At 49.1% G+C, this 20,555-nt stretch overlaps 3 protein-coding genes across 5 annotated transcripts; 1 reads left to right on the plus strand and 2 right to left on the minus strand.

The window, feature by feature from the left end:
• Positions 1-1,084: 1,084 nt before the first annotated feature.
• Vkorc1 (vitamin K epoxide reductase complex subunit 1) lies at positions 1,085-3,517 on the minus strand. 2 transcript variants are annotated; one of them, XM_006977020.4, is made up of 3 exons: positions 3,275-3,501; positions 2,405-2,514; positions 1,085-1,498 (listed from the first exon to the last, which is right to left on the minus strand). In XM_006977020.4, exons 1-3 carry the CDS (start codon positions 3,445-3,447, stop codon positions 1,296-1,298), a joined length of 486 nt encoding a protein of 161 aa, XP_006977082.1. In that variant the 5' UTR covers positions 3,448-3,501; the 3' UTR covers positions 1,085-1,295. The 2 variants fall into 2 exon arrangements, with proteins under 2 accessions (XP_006977082.1, XP_006977083.1); XM_006977021.4 differs by lacking the exon at positions 2,405-2,514 and having other exon boundaries at positions 3,275-3,517.
• An 8,131-nt stretch (positions 3,518-11,648) lies between these two features.
• LOC121832067 (uncharacterized) lies at positions 11,649-12,203 on the minus strand. The gene is made up of 2 exons (XM_076553310.1): positions 11,967-12,203; positions 11,649-11,882 (listed from the first exon to the last, which is right to left on the minus strand). Exons 1-2 carry the CDS (start codon positions 12,201-12,203, stop codon positions 11,784-11,786), a joined length of 336 nt encoding a protein of 111 aa, XP_076409425.1. The 3' UTR covers positions 11,649-11,783.
• Positions 12,204-12,331: 128 nt separating this feature from the next.
• On the plus strand, positions 12,332-16,623 carry Bckdk (branched chain keto acid dehydrogenase kinase). 2 transcript variants are annotated; one of them, XM_006977018.4, is made up of 11 exons: positions 12,332-12,529; positions 12,655-12,723; positions 12,800-12,910; positions 13,173-13,220; positions 13,296-13,415; positions 13,497-13,595; positions 13,771-13,844; positions 15,231-15,359; positions 15,437-15,526; positions 15,919-16,077; positions 16,171-16,623. In XM_006977018.4, exons 1-11 carry the CDS (start codon positions 12,335-12,337, stop codon positions 16,313-16,315), a joined length of 1,239 nt encoding a protein of 412 aa, XP_006977080.1. In that variant the 5' UTR covers positions 12,332-12,334; the 3' UTR covers positions 16,316-16,623. The 2 variants fall into 2 exon arrangements, with proteins under 2 accessions (XP_006977080.1, XP_076409418.1); XM_076553303.1 differs by having other exon boundaries at positions 16,232-16,623.
• Positions 16,624-20,555: the final 3,932 nt, after the last annotated feature.

Genomic DNA, 20,555 nt, shown 5'->3' on the forward strand with positions numbered 1-20,555 from the left:
CCTATTTTCTGACATCACTTCCTGGGATTAAAGGCTCACTTCCTGGGATTAAAGGCATGAGTCATCATGCTTGGCTGTTTTCATGTGGTCTTAAACTCACAGAGATCCAGATGGATCTCTGCCTCCCAAGTTATAGAATTAAAGGTGTGTGTCACCATTTTCTGGCTTCTATGTCTATCTAGTGGCTGTTCTGTTCTCTGACCCCAGATAACAGGGGTCACAATATTTATTAGGGTGCACAATATTTGGGGGAACACAATACCACCACATAGCACCACCATTCAGGAGCCCTGACACCAATACAGCGGCAATGGTGAGCAGTTCAGAGCAGACGTGAGCCAAGTAGCTCAGGTGGACTCAGGTTATGAGATGGGCTAGAGCACAGGTCGGTGCTGGAGCGTCTGTCTAGAGCACGGGTCAGTGCTGGAGCGTCTGTCTAGAGCACAGGTCAGTGCTGAAGCGTCTGTCTAGAGCATGGGTCGGTGCTGGAGCGTTTGTCTAGCATGTGCAGAGTCCTGCCGTGTGAGTTGGGGGATGTGTGTTCATCTGAGATTTCCTCCCCCAACTCTTCTCCAGTACTAGACATGTACTCTCAGGCACGTTAGTTGTTAGTTTCTCTGCACCTAAGCTTCCTCACCAGTGTACAAATAATGGCAGTAACTATCTAATTCAATTAACTATCACAGGCTTTTAGAGCTTGGGATGTCAAGTCCTTAGTATACATTAGGACAGAGAATCTTCTCCTGGCCCTTTGCAGGGGTTAAGACTGGCTTGGCATGCTAGGTGAGGTAGTTGCAGGGATTCAAGTTGGACTATAGAAGACATTCCAAGCAAGCCTGCCCTCCAGGTGTGTGGCAGACCCTCCTACAACAGGACGTCTGATCCGTGGGCAGCAGGCGTAAGCTTGTTTCCTGGACGTGGGGGCTGATGTGGCAGATTTTGCTGACTACACATGCTAGAGATGATGCAGCCGCCTCTCCCGGACTGGTCCTCCATTCTCTCTGACTCATCTCAGTTCCAGAGAAGGCAATAATAGGGATAGACCAACACCTCAAAGGGTCCCTGGCACACATATGCTACAAACTTGACCAACTTAGGAAAATTTATTGTTCAAAACCATTCTCTTTAGCCAAGAGACAGAACTTAGAGGCACACATGGTCATTGTCCTGTGCATGGTTATGGAGAGGACTGGAATGAAGAGTAGGGCCTTCTAGGGACCCACACATGACCCTCTTGGGCAAGGCTCATGTGCCAAGGCAAAGCAGGTTACGTTAGCCTGGCATGAGGTGGGACCTCAGTGCCTTTTGGCCTTGTGTTCTGGCACCTCCCGGAAGTTAAGCAACAGCAAGCCCACATTGATGGCATAGGTGGTGATACAGACGATGCAGAAATCATAGAGCACAAAGAAGAGGATCCAGGCCAGGTAGACAGAACCAGCGAAGGACACCAGGGAACTCAGGACTAGCAGGACAGAGGCCCAACGTCCCCTCAAGCAACCTGTAAAACAAGAGAGGATCAGTAATGGCACATCCAGAACTCTGCCATGCCTCCCCAGTGACAGACAGCAGGTGCATCTGGTGAAAATTTTCTAAGACAGGACCCGACTGCGGCCTTATCTGTCCAATAATCCTTGGGACCCGAGCAGTAAATTCTCCTGCTAAACTCTCTATGAGATGAAACACAAGTCACCTTTGCTGTCCCTTCAAAAAGAATTTGTAAGCTAGATGTATTATCATATGCCTATAACCTCAGCACTTGGGAGACGGAGGCTCGGGAATTCAAGGTCAACCTGGAATGCATGAGAACTTGTCTTAAAAAAAGAAAACAACAAAAAACCGCCAGGTGGTGGTGGCTCACGCCTTTAATCCCAGCACTAGAGAGGCAGAGGCAGGTGGATCTCTGTGAGTTCGAGGCCAGTCTGTTCTACAGAGTTCCAGGACAGCCAGAACTGTTAGGCAGAGAAACCCTGTCTCAAAAAACAAAACAAAAGACAAACATCAGGAGGCAGAGGCAGGTGGATCTCTGAGTTTGAGGTAGGCCTGATCTGGAGTTTCAGGACAGCCAAGACTACACAGAGAAACTCTGTCTTGACACCCCCCCCCAAAAAAAAAAAAAAAGGAAAAAAAAAAGAAAAGAAAAACAAAACACAAAACCAAATAAAAAGATAAAAAAGAATTGAGATGAGATCATAGGACATCTCTGAGGGCCTTTCAGCCTCTGGTCACCTAAACTACCATACTCCTGCTCTCGTCCTCCTTTCCTGTCTCCTTGTGATGAGGCTGCTCAGTGATTAGCAGCTGCCTGTCTGTCACCTGTCTGGGTCACCATGACGTGGGGTGAGTGAGGCGAGTGAGACTGATCTGGATTAGGGCAGACAGGCCATGGAGAGACAAAGCCACTCACCTAACAACAGCTGTATGGTGTAGAACATGCAACCAAATATGCTGTTGGATTGGTTGAGGATGCTGTCAGTTCCTAGCACCTGCTCCACCAGCCCAAAGCCCTGGCCCCACCTGGTGGGAGTGAAAGAACCCAGGTAAGTGTGGTCAGCCTAAGCCCCTTGGGCTTTATCCCGGAAAAGTGATTAGCAACACTCTCCACCCACCAAGAATCCAAAGGTCAGTGACCTTTTGGCATGTCTGACTCTATCCTGGGCTGTTATCACAGACCATCAGTAACTTTGGGAGCTTGTGAGATGCCAGGCTTGTCAACTGAGTTCGATCCCCAAGATCCACAAAGCAGAAGAGAACCACCTCCGACTTCCACATGCAAGTAGTGGCATGCACATGCCACCCCACAAGTGTAAAAGTTTTTAATTTTTTCAGCTTGGTCGCGCTTTATGGGGACCACACTGGGAAATCTGGAGCACAGTCTATCTGCTCTGGACCCACAAAGCTACAGTTCCCTCACCACCCACTGACATCCGGTCCTCCAGCACCTTTGGCCCCTAGCACAGCAATGCTCAGCCACCTCCTCCCACTTTGCGCCATTCCAAATCATCCTCAATCTCTATGTATTATTCTGCCCTGCCTCCTCCAGTTTTCCAATCACAGTTATTCACTGGCACCCTCAGAAAGCGATCAAACACAAGTATCTCTGAGTGGTCCAGCCCCTGTGCACTTCTGGTTACCCACCCAAAACTCCTAGGGCAGTCCGCTCTCAAAGTGTCCGTTCTGCGGACACTGCGATCCCAGACTCCAAAATCATCCGGCAACCTGGCCGTCAGGTACACCTGGCCTGCAAGGACCCCATGCTTTCCATTTCTGCACGCACCGAGAGGAGAAGACGCGTGAACAGCTGATGGCCGTGCCCACGTCGCAGAGCGCGCGGTAATCCTTGTCGCGGGCACGCGCCGCCTTCACGTGCAGCGCGTACAGTGAGAGCGCTAGGCCAGCGAGGCAGAGCGCCAAGCGCACGCGTCCCGGGCTCCTCCAGGCGGTGCCCATGTCTACAGTGCAGACCAGGAGCAGGAGGGAAGAACCCACCACGGGGCGGGGGCGGGGCCTGCGGTGGCCACGTCCCTCGACCCGAAGGTTGGCCCGCCTCGGTTGGCATCCTCCTATCCAATTGGTTGTTCTTAGGCACGACGGCTAGGAATGCTGGGCGAGTAAACTGGATTAAGGGACGTGGGGAATCATCGGTACGGCAGCTGCCAGGCATGATGGGAGTCGTAGTCGGAGCAGCTGCAAGACATCTAGGGAAATGGAGTCTCTAGAGTCGTCAAGCTACTATTAATATGACGGCGCTTAGCGCGTTCTCTGTGCCAAGTCCTGTTTTATGCATTTGGCATGTCTAGAGATTAACGGACTAATGGAACCTAGCGAAAACTGTGATGCGATTCAGGAAGCATTTCCCTGAAATAGTTTCAGATGCCATTCGGCTACAACGTGAGCTTCCAGGTAGCCGCCAGCCATCCCTCCTGCCTCTCTAGCGCCCCTTGCGGCGGAATGCGCCCTTCCTCTCAAAGTAAATTCCGTTATCTAGGCCACACTGTCGGCGGTTTCCCAGACCTTGGTGCTGTTGTGGTGCCCTCTTGGCAAAACCCGAGCCTGAATCAACCCATCAACCCCTCTGATATTATTTCCTCTTTACAGATATCCCAGCTGTCGAGGACCGTCTATTCTATATTGTCCACCTCTCCATCCTTCCCACTTGCATGGAGTTCCTTCACCAGCTCCTACTGTCCTTAATCGAATCCCTTCACAGTCAAGTTTAGATTTTACATTCCCAGTCTCCTTTACTTCTTTCTTGCCACTCATATAATAAACTAGCTGCCCCTCAACATTCCCCTGACACCTCGTTGCAAGTATAACCAGGACTTTAGTCCAATGGTTACTTGTAGACGCTTATGGTTTGACCTCCAAGTGGTACTAATTGCTGCTTTCAAGTAACTCTTTCTTTCTTGATGCTGCCCTCCCTCCTTGGCTGCTCCTTCTCAGATCTACTCCTCTTATTTCGGAGAATGTGGTGGGTACCGCATCAGTTTCCAAAGATGCTTAGAACTCATGTCTACCTTAGGCTGTATGGCAAAAAGGAATTAATGTTGCATAGAATTAAAGTGGGCACCTGGTGTTTCATTTTATTCGTGTTGAGGCCAGCCTGGTCTGCAAAACGAGTTCTAGGACAGTCAGGGCTGTTACACAGAGAAGCCCTGTCTTGAAAAACAAACAAACAAAAGTATTTGTTTTATTATTCGTGTCATAGGACTTTTATTATTGTTTTAGGATTAGGATACAGAGTAATGGGTTTTTTATGCAGGAGTAGTAATCTACAGATATTGATAATGAATCTATTCATTAAGGGGTTATATGGGGTATCAACTCACTGATACAGGATAAAGCAAATCCGTTGTAGGGTCCTGCAAGGTTGAAAGCTGATTCCACGCTGCTTCTCCATGCCTGAGTCAGTCTTCACTGTCCAAGAACAGGAGAGAGAGAAGAGACCCTGTGTGTATGCTCTTCAGGTCTTAAGCTAGCCAAGAGGCCACACCCTAGGGGCTGGTACCCCAAGGTCATAGGTGGAACAAATACCCACTACAGGTTTTATTGTGGCACCTCTGTACATATGTACTTACACTTCACTCTATTTATATCCCCATTTCTTCTTCCGGTCCCCCTCATGCCTCCCAAATAGTTCCCCTGTTCCCCCAGTCAGCCCCCTTTTCGCTGTCCTATTATATGTATTCTGTTTCCCTTTCTATTTCCCATCTCCCTTATTTAAGATCTCTTCCTTTTATTTTTGTAGATGGGGGTCTGTCCTAGAACTCTCCACATAGAACAGCCTGCCCCTGCCTCCAGAGTGCTGAGATTAAAGGGATGCACCACTATGCCAGCTAAGATCTTTCCCTTTCTTTATCAAGATCTTTCCAGTTATGACCTACAGAGAAACAAGCAAAAATAAATACATACAAGATAAGCTAGGCATGATGGTAAACTTGGGAGGTTGGAGGCAGAAAGATCAAGAATTCAAGGTTATCTTCAACATGAACTACAAATAAATAAGCCAGAGATACTACCCTGGATTATTGTGTGGGTCCAATAAAAAAAAAAAGAGAGCTCACAGGAAAGAGTCACAGGGAAGTGACCTCAGAAGCAACAGAGGGCGTCCTGAGCTGATAATGAATGTTAGAAACTTTGAAAAGCAGGGAAGGGCAGAGAAACAGAAACAGATCTTCCTAGAGTTTCTAGAACAGCCTCTCCATACAGCCCTGGCTAACAAAACTTTTCCCAAGACACCTACCTCAGCTCCCTGAATGTTGGGGTTACAGACATGTGTCATCACGTTTGGCCAGAATTAACCAGTTAATCAATTAATACTGTGCTGTGGGGAGCCAAGGAAGCCTTTGAATAAGTGTGTAAGGACTGGATGAAGTCCTGAGTGAATGTGTATTGTTGTCATGGTCATGGCCATCTCAAGGACCAAGGCCATCTCAAAGACCCATGGGAATTTGGCAAAGCTTCCTCAGTCCTGGAGTGAGGCTCAGAGAGATGCCACAGTCTTCCTTTGGTCCAAGTGAACATGCTGATAGTATGTACAAGTATGAGTGTTGGAGAACAACTGACCAGCGTGGGCAAAGACTAGCAACTGTAGCCTCCACCTACCAGATGTTACAGCCTGAGACTGCTCACCTACAGATGCCTCCTACTGAGACTAGCTAACTAACTCCTGTCCCTCTGCTGTACATAATAAACTCTGAGGTCTGAGGGGTTTGTATGGAAGGTCACTCCATCAGAGCAAGCCCAGTACCTGTGCTTGTGTGTCTGTTCTTTCTTCCTCCCCTCCCTGCCCCAGTCAGGTTTCTGGGAGGAAGCCATACAGGAGTCAGTGATGTGGTACCGTGCAGACCAGTCTCCTTCCTCTGACCCCCTCAACTCTTGCCTCCAGTTCCCTAGTTACTAGGATCACAGACCTGGATCCCCAGACCCAAGAAGCTATTGATGTTTTTTTTTTTTAGTCTGGTGACACCTATATTAGACGTCTGCACTAAAGAACAATTAGAAATACGTAGAGATTGCTCAGCAGAAAAAGGGTTTCCTACCGCACAAATCTGATGACCTGAGTTTAATCCCCAGAATCCATGGGAAGGTGATGTGGGTTCCCAATAAACCTTGAACAAACTCGGCAAGACCCTGACCGATGAACTTTCTCTTCCCCTAAGGCTTGCTGAAATCCCCTGCCCCGTGCTGACACTCCAGCCTCTTCCCCATCACTGCCACTGCCTGACTCGGTCACCCACTATCACCTGCTTCCTGATAGCCAGGCAAGGCAGTTTCTAAAGATAAAATGGCTTCACGTGCACAATGGACAGATGTAGCCCCTTGAGACTGCATTAACTTCCTCTTCCCAAGCCTTTCACTTGCCTCCATTAGGGGCCCCAATCAACTTTCTCCTTTTGAGACCCCCTTTCCCAGGGAGAGCGTCTGTTCTTTGATGTTTGACATAAACAATCCTGTCTGTTGAGGTCAAACTCTGGTCTCTTATGACGTCTTTTTACTTCTGCACCCAAATTCTAACAGGTGGAACCAACTCCACAAAATTATCCTCCGATCTCCACATGCATGTGCACACTTGTATACACACACACACACACACAGCCTCTTTAAAAGAAAAAGAAAATTACTTTTTGATGTTGCAAACCACCAAACCTGCTGTAATTTGTTATAACAGCTCATGGGAATGAATATAGACAATAGGATTTAGGCCTATTTCTCAACTCCTGTTATCTACTGCTGACTTCTCCTAGATTAGAAAGAGTGATATAAGTAGGAGAAAGACAGAAGCCACAGCTGAGCATGATGGTGTGTGCCTGTGATCCGGCACTTGGGAAGCTGAAGTGTGATCCTAATTAGTCTTAACAATAAAAACCCAGAGTCAGATATCGAGGGTAAAGGCTGAAAGATTAGAGCAGCAGCCACTAGAGAGACTTCTTACCTCTAGGAATCCTCAGACTGAAGGGCAAGATCCTGTCTCTACCAATTCTCAGACTGAAATGTCTGTCCTGTCTCAGACTGAATGGGGGAAATCCTGTCTCTATGAATCCCGAGATCGAATAGCAGCTGAGATCCTGTGTCCACCTGCCTTATTTATATTCCTGTCTCCACCTTCCTAGTGCTGGGATTAAAGGCATGAGATCTAAAGTGCTGGGTTTAAAGGTGTGAGCTGCTGCTGCTGCTGCTGCTGCTGCTGCCGCCGCCGCAGCCGCCACCGCCACCACCACCACCACCACCACCACCACCCGGCTCTGTTTCTCTTTTAGACTGGTTCAATCTCTGTGTAGCCCAGGGTAGCCTTGAACTCCCAATCTTCCTGCTTCCTCCTCCCAAGTGCTGGGACTAAAGGCGTGTGCCACCACGGCCTGGCCTCTATGGTTACCTAGTGGCTAGCTCTTCCCTCTGATCTCCTGGCAAGCTTTATTTGTCATAACACAAACAAAATATCATACAACAGGAAGCAGAGCCAGGAGGATCACTGCAAATTTGAGTCTAGCCTGGTCTACAGAGTAAGTTTCAGGCTAGTCAGAGCTACATACTGAGACCCTGTCACTTAAAGCAAAACAACAACAAGGAAAGGTTGGAAGACACAGTTACTTTATGATTCAGCCTCACATGCCACACCACTTTTTCTGTCTTTTTTTTTTTTTTTTTCAGAGCTGAGGACCGAACCCAGGGCCTTGCGCTTGCTAGGCAAGCACTCTACCACTGAGCTAAATCCCCAACCCCACCTTTTCTGTCTTATCCAATCAGGTGAGTTCTATTCAGCATGGGAAGAGTTTACACAGCAGATAAGGTTGAGGACCTATCAGTACCTAGTAAATAACCACAAAACAGCAATAGCAACTTAACAATAATATGTTAAAGCAATAAGAAGTCATGTTGGGCCGGGCGGTGGTGGTGCGTGCCTTTAATCCCAGCACTCGGGAGGCAGAGGCAGGCAGATCTCTGTGAGTTCGAGGCCAGCCTGGGCTACAGAGTGATATTCAGGACAGGCACCAAAACTACACAGAGAAACCCTGTCTTGAAAAACCTAAATAAATAAATAAATAAATAAATAAATAAAATAAAGCGTGTGTGTGTGTGTGTGTGTGTGTGTGTGTGTGTGTGTGTGAGAGAGAGAGAGAGAGAGAGAGAGAGAGAGAGAGAGAGAATTGGATTATTAGATTAGGGATGTGGCATAAAACAGGGTGTGCACACATTTTTATTGTGTTTTGACTTTATGTGTATGGGTGTTTATGTCTGCATGTGTATCTGTGCACAGTGTGTACACAGTGCCCTCAGAGGCCAAAAGAGGGTGTCAGATCCCCTGGAAGTGAAGTTATAGATGGTTGTTACTTGCCATGTGGGTGCTGGGATTCCTTCTAATCAGGGTCTCCTAACTGCTGAGCCACCTCTCCAGCCCTGCCAAACAAATACTTTACATGCTGTCTTCTTGTATTGTTAAAAATATGGAATTAGCAACTAATAAATTTGGGAGCTGGAGGTGGAGATCAATGGTCTTGCCTAGTATGTCTGAGATATTGGGTTTGATTCACTATATTCCCCACATGCACATGTATGCACACGTGTGTGTGTGTGTGTGTGTGTGTGTGTATATACACACACACATATATACATATACACATATGTATATACACACATGTACATATACACATATGTATATACACACATATAAAATATATATAAATATATATACATAAAGTATATGTGTGTGTGTGTGTATATAAAACCCTCAGTACTTTCGATATATGTATAATCTCCACAGTGTGTGTGCGTGTGTTATTGGTGAGGGTGATAGCCAGGTGGTGGTGGCACATGCCTTTAATCCCAGCACTTAGGAGGCAGAGGCAGGCGGATCTCTGTGTGTTCAAGTCCAGCCTGGTCTACAGAGCGAGATCCAGGACAGCCAAGGCTACACAGAGAAACCCTGTCTCAAAAAACTAGAACCAAAACAAAACCAAAGAAACGGGTGACGATAGTACAGAGAAGAAAAAGCAGAGCGGGGGAGGTGGACGCGACCGCAGTTTTAATTAGGACGGACAGCGTGAGCTTCATCCAGTTGAGTAAAATCCCGGAGATGAGGAAACACGGTATGAGGCTGTCTAGGGTAAGGGTGTTCCATGCAGAGAGAACAGCCAGTGAGAGATGGAATAAGCCCAGCATGTTTGGTGAACCACTGAGAGGCCACCAGTGTGGGACAGAACGAGTGTGAGGAGGCGAGGACAGAGGGGGGGGGGAGACGAATCTTTTCATCTTTCTGTGTCCCGATTCTTGCGTCTGTAATAGGAAGATGAAAACAGTGCTCACTGTATAGAACAGTTACAAAGATAAACAATCAAAGCAGTGCCGAACCACCTCTAAGCTACCTGTGAGCCGGCAGCTTTGTGAACAAGAGCTAAGGACATGTGTGCTCAACCTAGGTAGCCGGCAGCTACAGCCAGTTCAGATGGAGCGTTAGTGGAGAGCCAGGTTAAATGAGGTGAAGCTGTTGCCAGACGCCTCCGCCTACCGGCTGTCACAGTCGCCGCCTGGGGTGGCTCCCATCCACGCCGCAGCCACGTGAGCGGCAAGTCCAGGAACCTAACAGCCACTCAGAGTCCTTTGCTTGTGATGAAGGCTGTCACCCTTCTCTCCCTCTTCTTCCACGTGCTAAAGTTATGCCTGCCAGCCAGAGCTGAATGGCTCCTGGCTTTGCACCAGGATGTTGCCAGGAAGTTGTAAAAAAAGGGGGGGAAGGGGGAGGATTGGAGTGGGGGAAGAATCAACTAGGAGACCTAGAGATTCTGTAAGTCTGGAAGGTGTCTCTGCAGACCTTCCCCGACTTCCTCAGGCAGGTCAGCCATGTGAGGGATTCCACCCCCAAGGCGGGACGTTTTCAAAGGAAACCACTGTCTTGTTTATATTATTATAATATTATCTTTAAATATTAAGAAATCAGTACACACATTCTGAAAAATCTCCCCTGATCATCTTTCTGCTTAATTAATTCCTTCTCCGTTCTTTTTGCCAGCTGGTCCAGGTTTCCATCACTACAGCCAGAGGGTTCTAAGGAGGAGGGGATAATTAAAACCCTTATTGAACCCAGGTGTGGTGGCACTTGCCGGTAAACTGAGGCTGAGGTAGGAAGGGCCAGAGTCTCAGGCTTGAGGCAGGAGGATAGAGAGTTCCAGGCCAGTCTATCCACAATAGTGAGATTCACTATTTGAGATTGGTCTCAAAACACCAATCAAAACAATAAAAACAAAATCATTAGGCGGTTGCTAACTTCCAGCTGTTGGCCACTCCATGAATCCCCTCCCTCCGAGATTCCAATCGGCTCCAGCCATACCTTCAAATCATCCAGGCTGTTTTTTATCCGGTCCCAGTTTCCTTGCCTGGCCATGTTCTACTTGTATCCTACACCTGGCTCTCTCACAAACTCCTGTGCAGCCACTAGACAGCTTATCACACCGTCTTCTTCCTCAGAGCAGACAGCTATTTATTTGAGTCACCCTACCTCCCATGAGTCACCCAGTCATGTTAACTCGCCGGCAGGTAGGAATAGCAACGCCCATGCTAATTCCACACCTAGCACTGTTCTAGGCAGCTTGGATATATAAATTTATATAATCTACAGAGTTCCTCATTGTGCCAATACCAAAATTAGGGTACTGAGAAATTAGCTTACTTTCCTCGGGTGTTAAGGAAGCTGAGCTGGAGTTTGAACCAAGCGGACCATGAATGAGTTAGGAGCTTGAAGGATGGGCCCCTAGGATCTAAGGGTTTTTCCTCTCTCAAAAGCTTTGCTCCCAGGGAGCTCATTTTATAAAACAGAAGGCAGAGTCGATGATTGGCCACTGATAACTTCGGGACCACCGGAGGGAACTAAACTACTTATTTGAAGTGGGTGGGGATAGCCCGATGGGCAAGAGCCCACGCAAGTCCTCGTGGCCAAACTACAACTCCCAGGAGGCACTGGGCACACACAGCCCGCGCGATGTTACATCGGAGGAGGGCGCAGGCGGGCTCGGCTAGCCGGGCGGGTCGGCTGCTTCGGCGGTTCCGCTCGGACCCGGGCCCAGCGTCTGGCTTCGCGGTAAGTGGAGTAACTCGCGCAGAACCCCTCCGGCGGACGCTCGGCAGCACAGGCCCTCAGTCTCCACCTCTGCGCGGGAGTGCGCATGGGCGGGGGCTGGCATCTACCATATGGGGGGACCCCGGCCGGACTAAGTGACCCAGCGAAGGGGGGGATCTCCGATGGGGAACCCTGGGACCGCAGTTTTGCTCCATGCACCCTGTTCTCCCGTACGCTATGCTTGTCGTACGGACGCAGGCCAGTCTTCAAGGGCTCGGGTGCCGTCATGCCGAGTAGGGGTCAGATCCACCCCCTGAATGGGGTGGTTCGGAACCTGAGGGAGCAGGGGAGAGGTTTTATGGCCAGAATGAACTGGAGATTACTCCACCCGCTTCCCCGAGCGAGCCCGCATACATACCGTCAGGTTGAGTTTCATGTAGAAGAAGAGTACAACCCCCGGAAAGTATTGTCCAATCTCGGCCTGAGTGTCTGGGGAGGTGGTGGTTGTTAAGGGTTGGGCAAGGTTGTCCAGGTCTGAGGATACTGGTGTGCACTTGGAGAAATAGTGCAGACCATCTGGACTCGGAGCCTTACAACTGCCTTCCACCACTCCTATAGATGGAAGCTGTTGTGCCTGCGCGGAGCATGTCAGCATCGTTGAGGGACCCACATCCCTGAAATCCGAGAAAAGCCCTGCCTACTGTCTCTGCTCCGCTTTGGGGTCACCACTGCCTGTCGGGTCCTTAATCCTGTAGTGGCAGCCTAGTCCAACAAAGAAACAGGACAATGATATTGACTTTGGTGCTGGGCAGCGGCCCTCGGAGAGGGCCTTCACTTCGGCCCCTCTTGGGGTCCTCACTGTCACTCCGGGCTCGATCAACATCAGCCACCGATACACACCATGTGGAGCTGGCCAGAGAACGCTCCAAGACTGTCACCTCCTTTTACAACCAGTCAGCCATTGACGTGGCAGCAGAGAAGGTAGGCTGCTTGGGTGATGGGCAGAAGTCAAGTTGGAATAAGTCTTAAGGGAAAGGGCTGAGCTAATGTGGTGGGGTTGGTGGGGTCTCGAATGTCTGGTGCTCAAAGTCCATCTTCCCTTTCAGCCCTCGGTCCGCCTCACTCCCACCATGATGCTCTATTCCGGCCGCTCACAGGATGGCAGCCACCTTCTGGTAAGGCTCTCTCTTTCCTCGCTGCTCCGGAGATTCTAGCCAGCTGCTTAGGCCCTCCCCTCTTTTTTTCTTATAGAAAAGTGGCCGCTACTTGCAGCAGGAGTTACCAGTGAGGATTGCTCACCGCATCAAGGGCTTCCGTAGCCTTCCCTTCATCATTGGTTGCAATCCCACCATACTGCATGTGGTAAGGTAGAGGGGACTTCCTGTCAGCATGCACCCTGCCCAAGAGGCAAACGGGGGAGCTCGGGGCTGCTGAAAGGTGTCAGGTCCAGACGGGACTGAGCCTCAGAACATCAGAGGCCACGCCTGCCTATCAGTGGGAACTGGAAGGGTCTGTCGGGGCTTGGACCTTACTAATTGAGTCGGGTGGTGAGCCCTATGGTGACACTCTTTTCTATTCGAGTGTCTGTGACAGCTCTGTGAATTCCCATACTTATTCCACGCAGCATGAGCTATACATCCGGGCCTTCCAGAAGCTGACAGACTTCCCTCCGGTGAGGCTTGGCTGAGTAGGGTGGGGGGCCAAGGTCAGGGTTGGACCACTGTGCTTATGACTCTGTGACCTGCAGATCAAGGACCAGAACGACGAGGCCCAGTATTGCCAGCTGGTGCGACAGCTGCTGGATGACCACAAGGATGTGGTGACCCTGTTAGCTGAGGGTCTTCGCGAGAGCCGGAAACACATAGAGGTCAGCGGCAGTTGAGAATGGGGCCCGGCGAAGTGGGATGGTTGAGACGGGACACAGGTTTTAGAGGCCCACTCTTTACAGGATGAAAAGCTGGTCCGGTACTTCTTGGACAAGACTCTGACTTCGAGACTTGGGATCCGCATGCTGGCCACTCACCACCTGGCACTGCATGAAGACAAGGTGGAGCCGATGGCCGGGACTGACTGACCTGGGAATGTTAGATGGGGACGCATGAGCCACGAGCCCCCTTGGGGCCAGGGGCGGGCTTTGGGGCTGCTCTGGCATTCCAGAAACCCTGGGCATTTGGCAGCTGGGGTGGGGACTTGCTAGCTCCGACCTTCTTTCTTCCTGCCAGCCTGATTTTGTTGGCATTATCTGCACTCGTCTGTCACCCAAGAAGATTATTGAGAAGTGGGTGGATTTTGCCAGGTGAGACTAGCATGGAGCAGGGGTTGGTGTCCAGGGGGCAGAGAGGGTCTGTCTGAGTCCCTCGTATGGTCTAGGGCAAGGGCTCATTTTTGTTTTGCTTTTTTAAAAACAGTATTTTATGTGCATGGGTGTTTTGCCTGCATGTGTGTCTGTGTGCCATGTGGGTGCTGGGAACCAAACCCAGGTCCTCTGCAAGAACAGCAGGTGCTCTTAACTACTGAGCCATCTCTCTAGCCAGTTTTGGTTTAAATTTTATTACATTTAATTATTTCTGAGGGTATGATAATATGTGTTTCATGTGCCACAATTCTGTCAGAAGACAACTTGATGGGGTCAGTTCTCTCCTTCCACTGTGGGATCAGGGACTAAGCTCAGGTAGTCAGGCATGGCAGCAAGTGCCTTTACTCACTAAGCCATTTCTTTCTTTTTTAATAATTTATTTATATTGTATTTTATGTACATTGGTGTTTGGCCTGCATGTATGTCTGTATGAGGGTGCTGGGTCCCCTGGAAGAGGAGATAGTTGTGAGCTGCCATGTGGGTGCTAGGAATCGAACCCAGGTCCTGCAAGAGCAGCCAGTGCTCATTGAGCCATCTTGCTAGCCCCTACAAAGCCATTTCTTTCTCTCTCTCTTTTTTTTTTTTTTTTTGAGATCAGGTGTCACTAGGTAGCTCTAGCTGTCCTGGAACTCTCTTATGTAGACCAGGCTGGCCTTGAACTCAGAGATCCACCTGCCTCTTCCTCTCAAGTGCTGGATTAAAGGTGTACACCACCACTGCAGGCTTGTGTCAATCTTCCTTAGTGCTGGGATTACCGATGTATATCACTGTGCAGTGTAGGCAGGGTTCTCAGAGTGGCACTGTTGACATCTCTTTAAGGATTTACTTGTTTTCTGTGTGTATGAGTGTTTGTCTCCATGTGTGGATGTGCGCCATGTTTGTGCTGGGTGCCCACAGAGGTCCCCCTGGAACTGGAGTTATCGGCAGTTGTGAGCTGCCCAGCATGGGGGCTGGGAACTTGAATCCCCTGCAAGAAGAAGTGTTCTTAAGAACCAGCGACAGGGTGGGGATTTAGCTCAGTGGTAGAGCGCTTTCCTAGCAAGTGCAAGGCCCTGGCTTCGGTCCTTAGCTCAAAAAAAAAAAAAAAAAAGAACCAGTGAACCATCTCTCCAGCCCCACGACTGACATCTTAAGCTAGTGGAGGGCTTTTGTGCATTTGACATAGGCTATTTAGTGTAACCTTTGATTTCTGCTCATTTGACAGCAGGAATGTCCTTCCATGGGATGAGCAAAACTATCTATGTGTTGCCCAACGCCCCTTGGGAAGAATTACCTCGCTTAGGAGCTACAGCCCTCGAAATACCTACCGAACCTTTGTATCCACAGACGCCTGTGTGAGCACAAGTATGGCAATGCCCCTCGAGTCCGCATCAACGGCCACGTGGCTGCCCGTTTCCCCTTCATCCCCATGCCGCTGGACTACATCCTGCCTGAGCTGCTCAAGAATGCTATGAGGTAGGCAGGTTGGCTATGTTGGGTGGGGGGAGACAAACTAGGGTGCCACCATTGACTGGTCTCTCTCTCCTGAACAGAGCCACAATGGAGAGTCACCTAGATACTCCCTACAATGTTCCAGATGTGGTCATCACCATCGCCAATAACGATATTGATCTCATCATCAGGTTTGCTCAAATAGAGTTGGGCTGGGGTGGGTGAAGATTCTGGGCGCTATTTCTGACTTGCTGTAGGACCTCAAGCCAGAACCTACCCACCTCTGGGGCTTGGAGCCTGGTCAGAAAAGATATTCTTGGATCCTGAGATTGCCAGGACCTGGGCACTGTGGATTTGGGGCCAGCTGAGAAACCTGGAGCTGGCCAAAGGTGTTTGATGAGTAAGGGCAGATGTCAAATGATGACCGGGTATAGGCAGCCTGTGGCCCAGGCAGAGGTGTAAACAGAAAGAGAGCCCCTTTCTACCCCCATGGGACAGGAAGTCATACTCAGCACTGTATGCCTAGAGGGCTCATGAGACCTCATCAGATCTGACCAAGTCCGTGTTGTCCACATCCTGCCAGGATTTCAGACCGGGGTGGAGGAATTGCTCACAAAGACCTGGATCGGGTCATGGACTACCACTTCACCACAGCTGAGGCCAGCACCCAGGACCCCCGAATCAGCCCCCTCTTCGGCCACCTGGATATGCACAGTGGCAGCCAGTCAGGACCTATGCATGGGTAAGGCCCCCTACCTGCCCAAGGTGGGGGGAAGGGGAGACCAGGACACTCAAGCTTCTGAAGCCCCTATCCTGTCCTATCCACTGCCCCCAGCTTTGGCTTCGGGCTGCCCACGTCCAGGGCCTATGCGGAGTATCTCGGTGGCTCCCTGCAGCTACAGTCCCTCCAGGGCATTGGCACAGATGTCTACCTGCGGCTCCGCCACATTGATGGCCGGGAGGAAAGCTTCAGGATCTGACGGCAGATATTGGCCTGCCAGCCTGCCACACTCCTCCTAGGACCTTCTGGGCCTGGCAGGGGGCCACTCTGCTCCACACACTGCTGCTTTGTGGAGCTTAGGGCCTCAGACAGATGGACTTACACGGAGCTGGGTACCACTCCTCCTCAGCAGGGCCCACTGCTTTCTACCTCCAAGTCTTGGAGGGGAGGAAGGGGGAGCCCCTGAGGCCTCTTTATACCAGTTCTGCTGTTCTCACTCTTGAGGAATCCGTATTTGACCTGCTGTTTATTAAAGTTTGCATTTTGAATGCCCTCTTGGGCCCCAAATGTTGGGAGGGCAGGTGAGCTTTTGTTTCTGCCTCTTGGGTTCCCTGGGCCCTGGGAGTTAACGTGGGCCGTGTCCCAGCCTCCAGCTGGCCTGGCACCCTGGCAGGAGGAGGACTGGCCCCAAGGTTCTTGCCTATTTGACTTGGCAGGAGTGGGGGTGACTTTGGCAGCTTCTGCTTACTGGACAAATCTTTCTGGGCCCCAGACGATGTTAGAGGCCCAGACGGAGCTCTCCCCTTCCTGGCAGTCACGGAGTTTAGAGGTGAAGGTCACTAGACTGGGCAACCTTTTAGGCCACCTGATTCCTGAGCTTGAGTGAGGTTAAAAATACTGCCTGCCAACTGTGGCTGCTGTGGCTGCAAAAAGAAAGGCCTAAGGTTATGCAGAGACCACTTCACACAGACAAAGAAGTCTTCTTAGGGAGGGCCTAGGGCTTGGGGAAAAGCACAGGAGAACTGTGTGGAACAGAACCTCTGACGGAACTTCGACTGAAAGCTCCTCCCCCTTGTCAGGACCTAAGGGCTTGCCTGGTGGGACTGGATAGAAGAATCAGACCTTTTTGTTTGTTTGCTGGGATTCGTTTGTTTGTTTTGCTTTGAGTCAGGGTATCCTATAGCCCGGGCTGGCTTGCCTTTGCTGTCAGTCAAGGTTGACCTTGAACTTGTGATCTTCTCCATGGAAATACAATCATCCAGTATCATACCTATTTTTGTGCTGTGCTAGGGACAGAACCAGAGCTTCTTTCTTGCTAGACAAACACTCTTCCAAGTGAGTTACATCCCCAGACTTTTCTTTTTTGAGACTGCTTCTCTGTAGCCTTAGCTGGTTTGAAATTTGACTTATAGACCAGGCTGGCCTTAAACGTGCCTCAGTCTCTCCTGCCGCTGCCGTATAAGTGCTGGGATAGACCCATCTCCTGATTTCATGTGTGATCCCTGTCAGATCTCTTCGTGAGGCTAGTTGTGGGTCAATACCATCTCCTGCCTCTCTTGGACAGAACTGTTGGATTGAGGAGAAACAGGAAATTGTATCTGGGGACCAAATGGCAGGTAGGAAACTACAAATGTTTGCCACACTGAAAATCCTGCTGGCTTGGAACTTGGGCCTTACCCTGAGGCAGTTGGGTTCCATGGATGGGTTTTAAGATAGGAAGGGATGGTTCAGGTTGGAGCCTTTTTTTTTTTTTTTTTGGTTTTTTGAGACAGGGTTTCTCTGTGTAGCTTTGCACCTTTCCTGGGACTCACTTGGTAGCCCAGTCTGGCCTCGAACTCACAGAAATTCACCTGGCTCTGCCTCCCGAGTGCTGGGACTAAAGGCGTGCGCCACCACCGCCTGGCTAGAGTCTTTTTTCTTTCTTTTTTTTAATTTTTAAAGATTTATTTATTTATTATGTATACAATGTTTTGCCTGCATGTATGCCTGCACACCAGAAGAGGGCACCAGATCTCAGTATAGATAGATGGCTGTGAGCCACTATGTGGTTACTGGGACTTGAACTCAGGTCCTCTGGAAGAGCAGTCAGTTCTCTTAATCTCTGAGCCATCTCTCCAGCACCCCAGGTTGGATTCTTTAGGAGCTGATCCTGAGGAAGATTTGTGTCCAAATAATTTGTTAAAGTGGTCCCAGGGCTGGGAGACTGTAATGTCCTCAGTTCCATTGTGTGTGTGTGTGGGGGGGGGTGGGTGTACACTTCCAAAAGTGAGTAGGGGAAGCAAGAAAGGAAATGGGAGAGGTCAGTCAAGGGATCTTAACAAAAAGTCCAGAGCTAGCACGCTATTCCTCAGAAGCAGTCATGAGCGTCAAGCTCCATGGTAATTCCCTGTTTGGGGACATGGAGATGGGAAAGTATTTAAATTCCTAGACTGAAAACTCTTAGCCAGAGGTGGTGGCCCACACCTTTAATCCCAGCACTTAATCCCAACATTTGGGAGGCAGAGGCAGGCAGATATCTGTGAATTTGAGGCCATCCTGGTCTACAAAGTGAGTTTCAGGAGCCAGGGCTATTACACAGAGAAACCCTGTCTCAAACAACAACAACAAAACAAAACTCTTTAGCCTTTTCAGGCAGAATCAAATGTGATACACACCTGGGATCCTGGCACTTGGGACACTTAAACACAGGAGGATTGTGAGTTCAAGGCCTGTCTGGGCTGCTTGGCAGAACCCTGCTTCAACAAATCCCTTAGGCAGTTGTCAAAGAAGAGTCTCTAGTCTTTGAAAGCACAGAGAGCTGATACACACAGAGAAATAACACACATATAATCATCAGCAACAAAAAGGATCTGGGCCCGGTGAGATGGTTCAGCAGGTAAAAGCACTTGCCACTGAATTCTGCCCTTGGTTCATGGCAGAAGGAAAAATGAATCCTGAAAAGTCCTTACCTGCCTGCATGTACGTCTATACTCACATACACATACACAATAATCATAATAAGGGGGTGGTGTGAGTGCAGTCCCTATACAGTTTTAGGAAGAACCGTTAGATTTGCCTGTTAGAATCACGGTGGACATTGGCATGAAGGCAGCATGGGGGTGTGTGTTCACATCTGATCAAAGGATTTACTGTGCCTAGGCTAATCCTTACCTAGGAAGGACATCGTCTGTAAATGAAGATAACAGGTGAAGTATTAAGTGAGGTAACAGAAGCCTAAGCAATTGCAATCCTGAAAAGTTTTTTGGTTTTGTTTTTTTTACTCTTTGGGGTCCCACCATTCAGCTCCGAAATAAATACACGGAGACTTATTACTTATGAATGCCCGGCCTTAGCTTGGCTTGTTTCTAGCCAGCTTTTCTAACTTAAATTATCACATTTCTCTTTAACTACACTTTGCCTCTGGGTTTTTTATCTTTCTTTCCTTCTTAACCTGTGGCTGGCTGGGTGGCTGGCCCCTGATGTCCTCTCTCCTCTTTTTCTCCTATTTATTCTCTTTGTCTGCCAGCCCCGCCTATCCTTTCTCCTGCCTTGCCATTTGGCCGTTCAGCTCTTTATTAGAACATCAGTTGTTTTAGCAGGCTAAGTAACACAGCTTCACAGAGTTAAACAAATGCAACATAAAAGAATACATTACATCTTTGTGCACCATTAAACAAATATTCCACAGCATAAACAAATGTAACACTTTTTTTGGTTTTTCGAGTATAAATCTTTTTTCTTTTCTTTTCTTTTTTTTTCAGAGCTGAGGACCAAACCCAGGGCCTTGCACTTGCTAGGCAAGTGCTCTACCACTGAGCTAAATCCCCCACATCTTAAACTAATACTCCACAACAGGGTTGTAGTGGGAGAAGGTATCTTTCAGTTGTCTGTCTTTTCTGTCTTAGGATGCCAGATACCTGGTGCTGTCTATCTTGCCCAACAGCAAAGCAACCAGTCTTTCCTAGTGCCCTCTCTTCCTTTCATGTGTGTCTGCCTGTGGGTTTGTGCATGTTACTGCAGGTGCCTGGAGTCCAGAGAGAGTGTAGGATCCCTTGGGAGCTGGAGTTACAGAAGGTAGTGAGCTGCCTTATGTGGAAACAGAACTCAGATCCACAAGGGCACTACATGCTCTTAATCGCTGAGCCATCTCTCCAGCTCCCCACAAAGGATTTTATTCCCAGTGCCATCTCTCATAAAGACCCAGTGGTCAGATATTTCTTGGGATATAGTTTCTGAATCCCAACCTCAAGCTGCATCTCTCCTAAGAACTGTTGTGAAGACCAATAACCAAATTATGAGTCAAAGAACTTTCAGAGAATGTCTAAATGAGATGCTTACCAAGTTCCTACTCTGCCTCACACTGTGCTATGTGCTGCTGTGGAAGTTACCAGTAGTGCTGGGTATGTTCACCATGTGGTGCAAGCCAGTTAGTCTAAATGATTGGGGATGAGAAGAGGAACTTTATTCCAGTAAGCCAGCTAATGAGAAGCTGGATGCCAGGCATTATCATCCCTAGAAAA

The sequence above is a fragment of the Peromyscus maniculatus genome, chromosome 1 (genome assembly GCF_049852395.1).
Source record: "Peromyscus maniculatus bairdii isolate BWxNUB_F1_BW_parent chromosome 1, HU_Pman_BW_mat_3.1, whole genome shotgun sequence".
Classification (NCBI taxonomy): domain Eukaryota; kingdom Metazoa; phylum Chordata; class Mammalia; order Rodentia; family Cricetidae; genus Peromyscus; species Peromyscus maniculatus.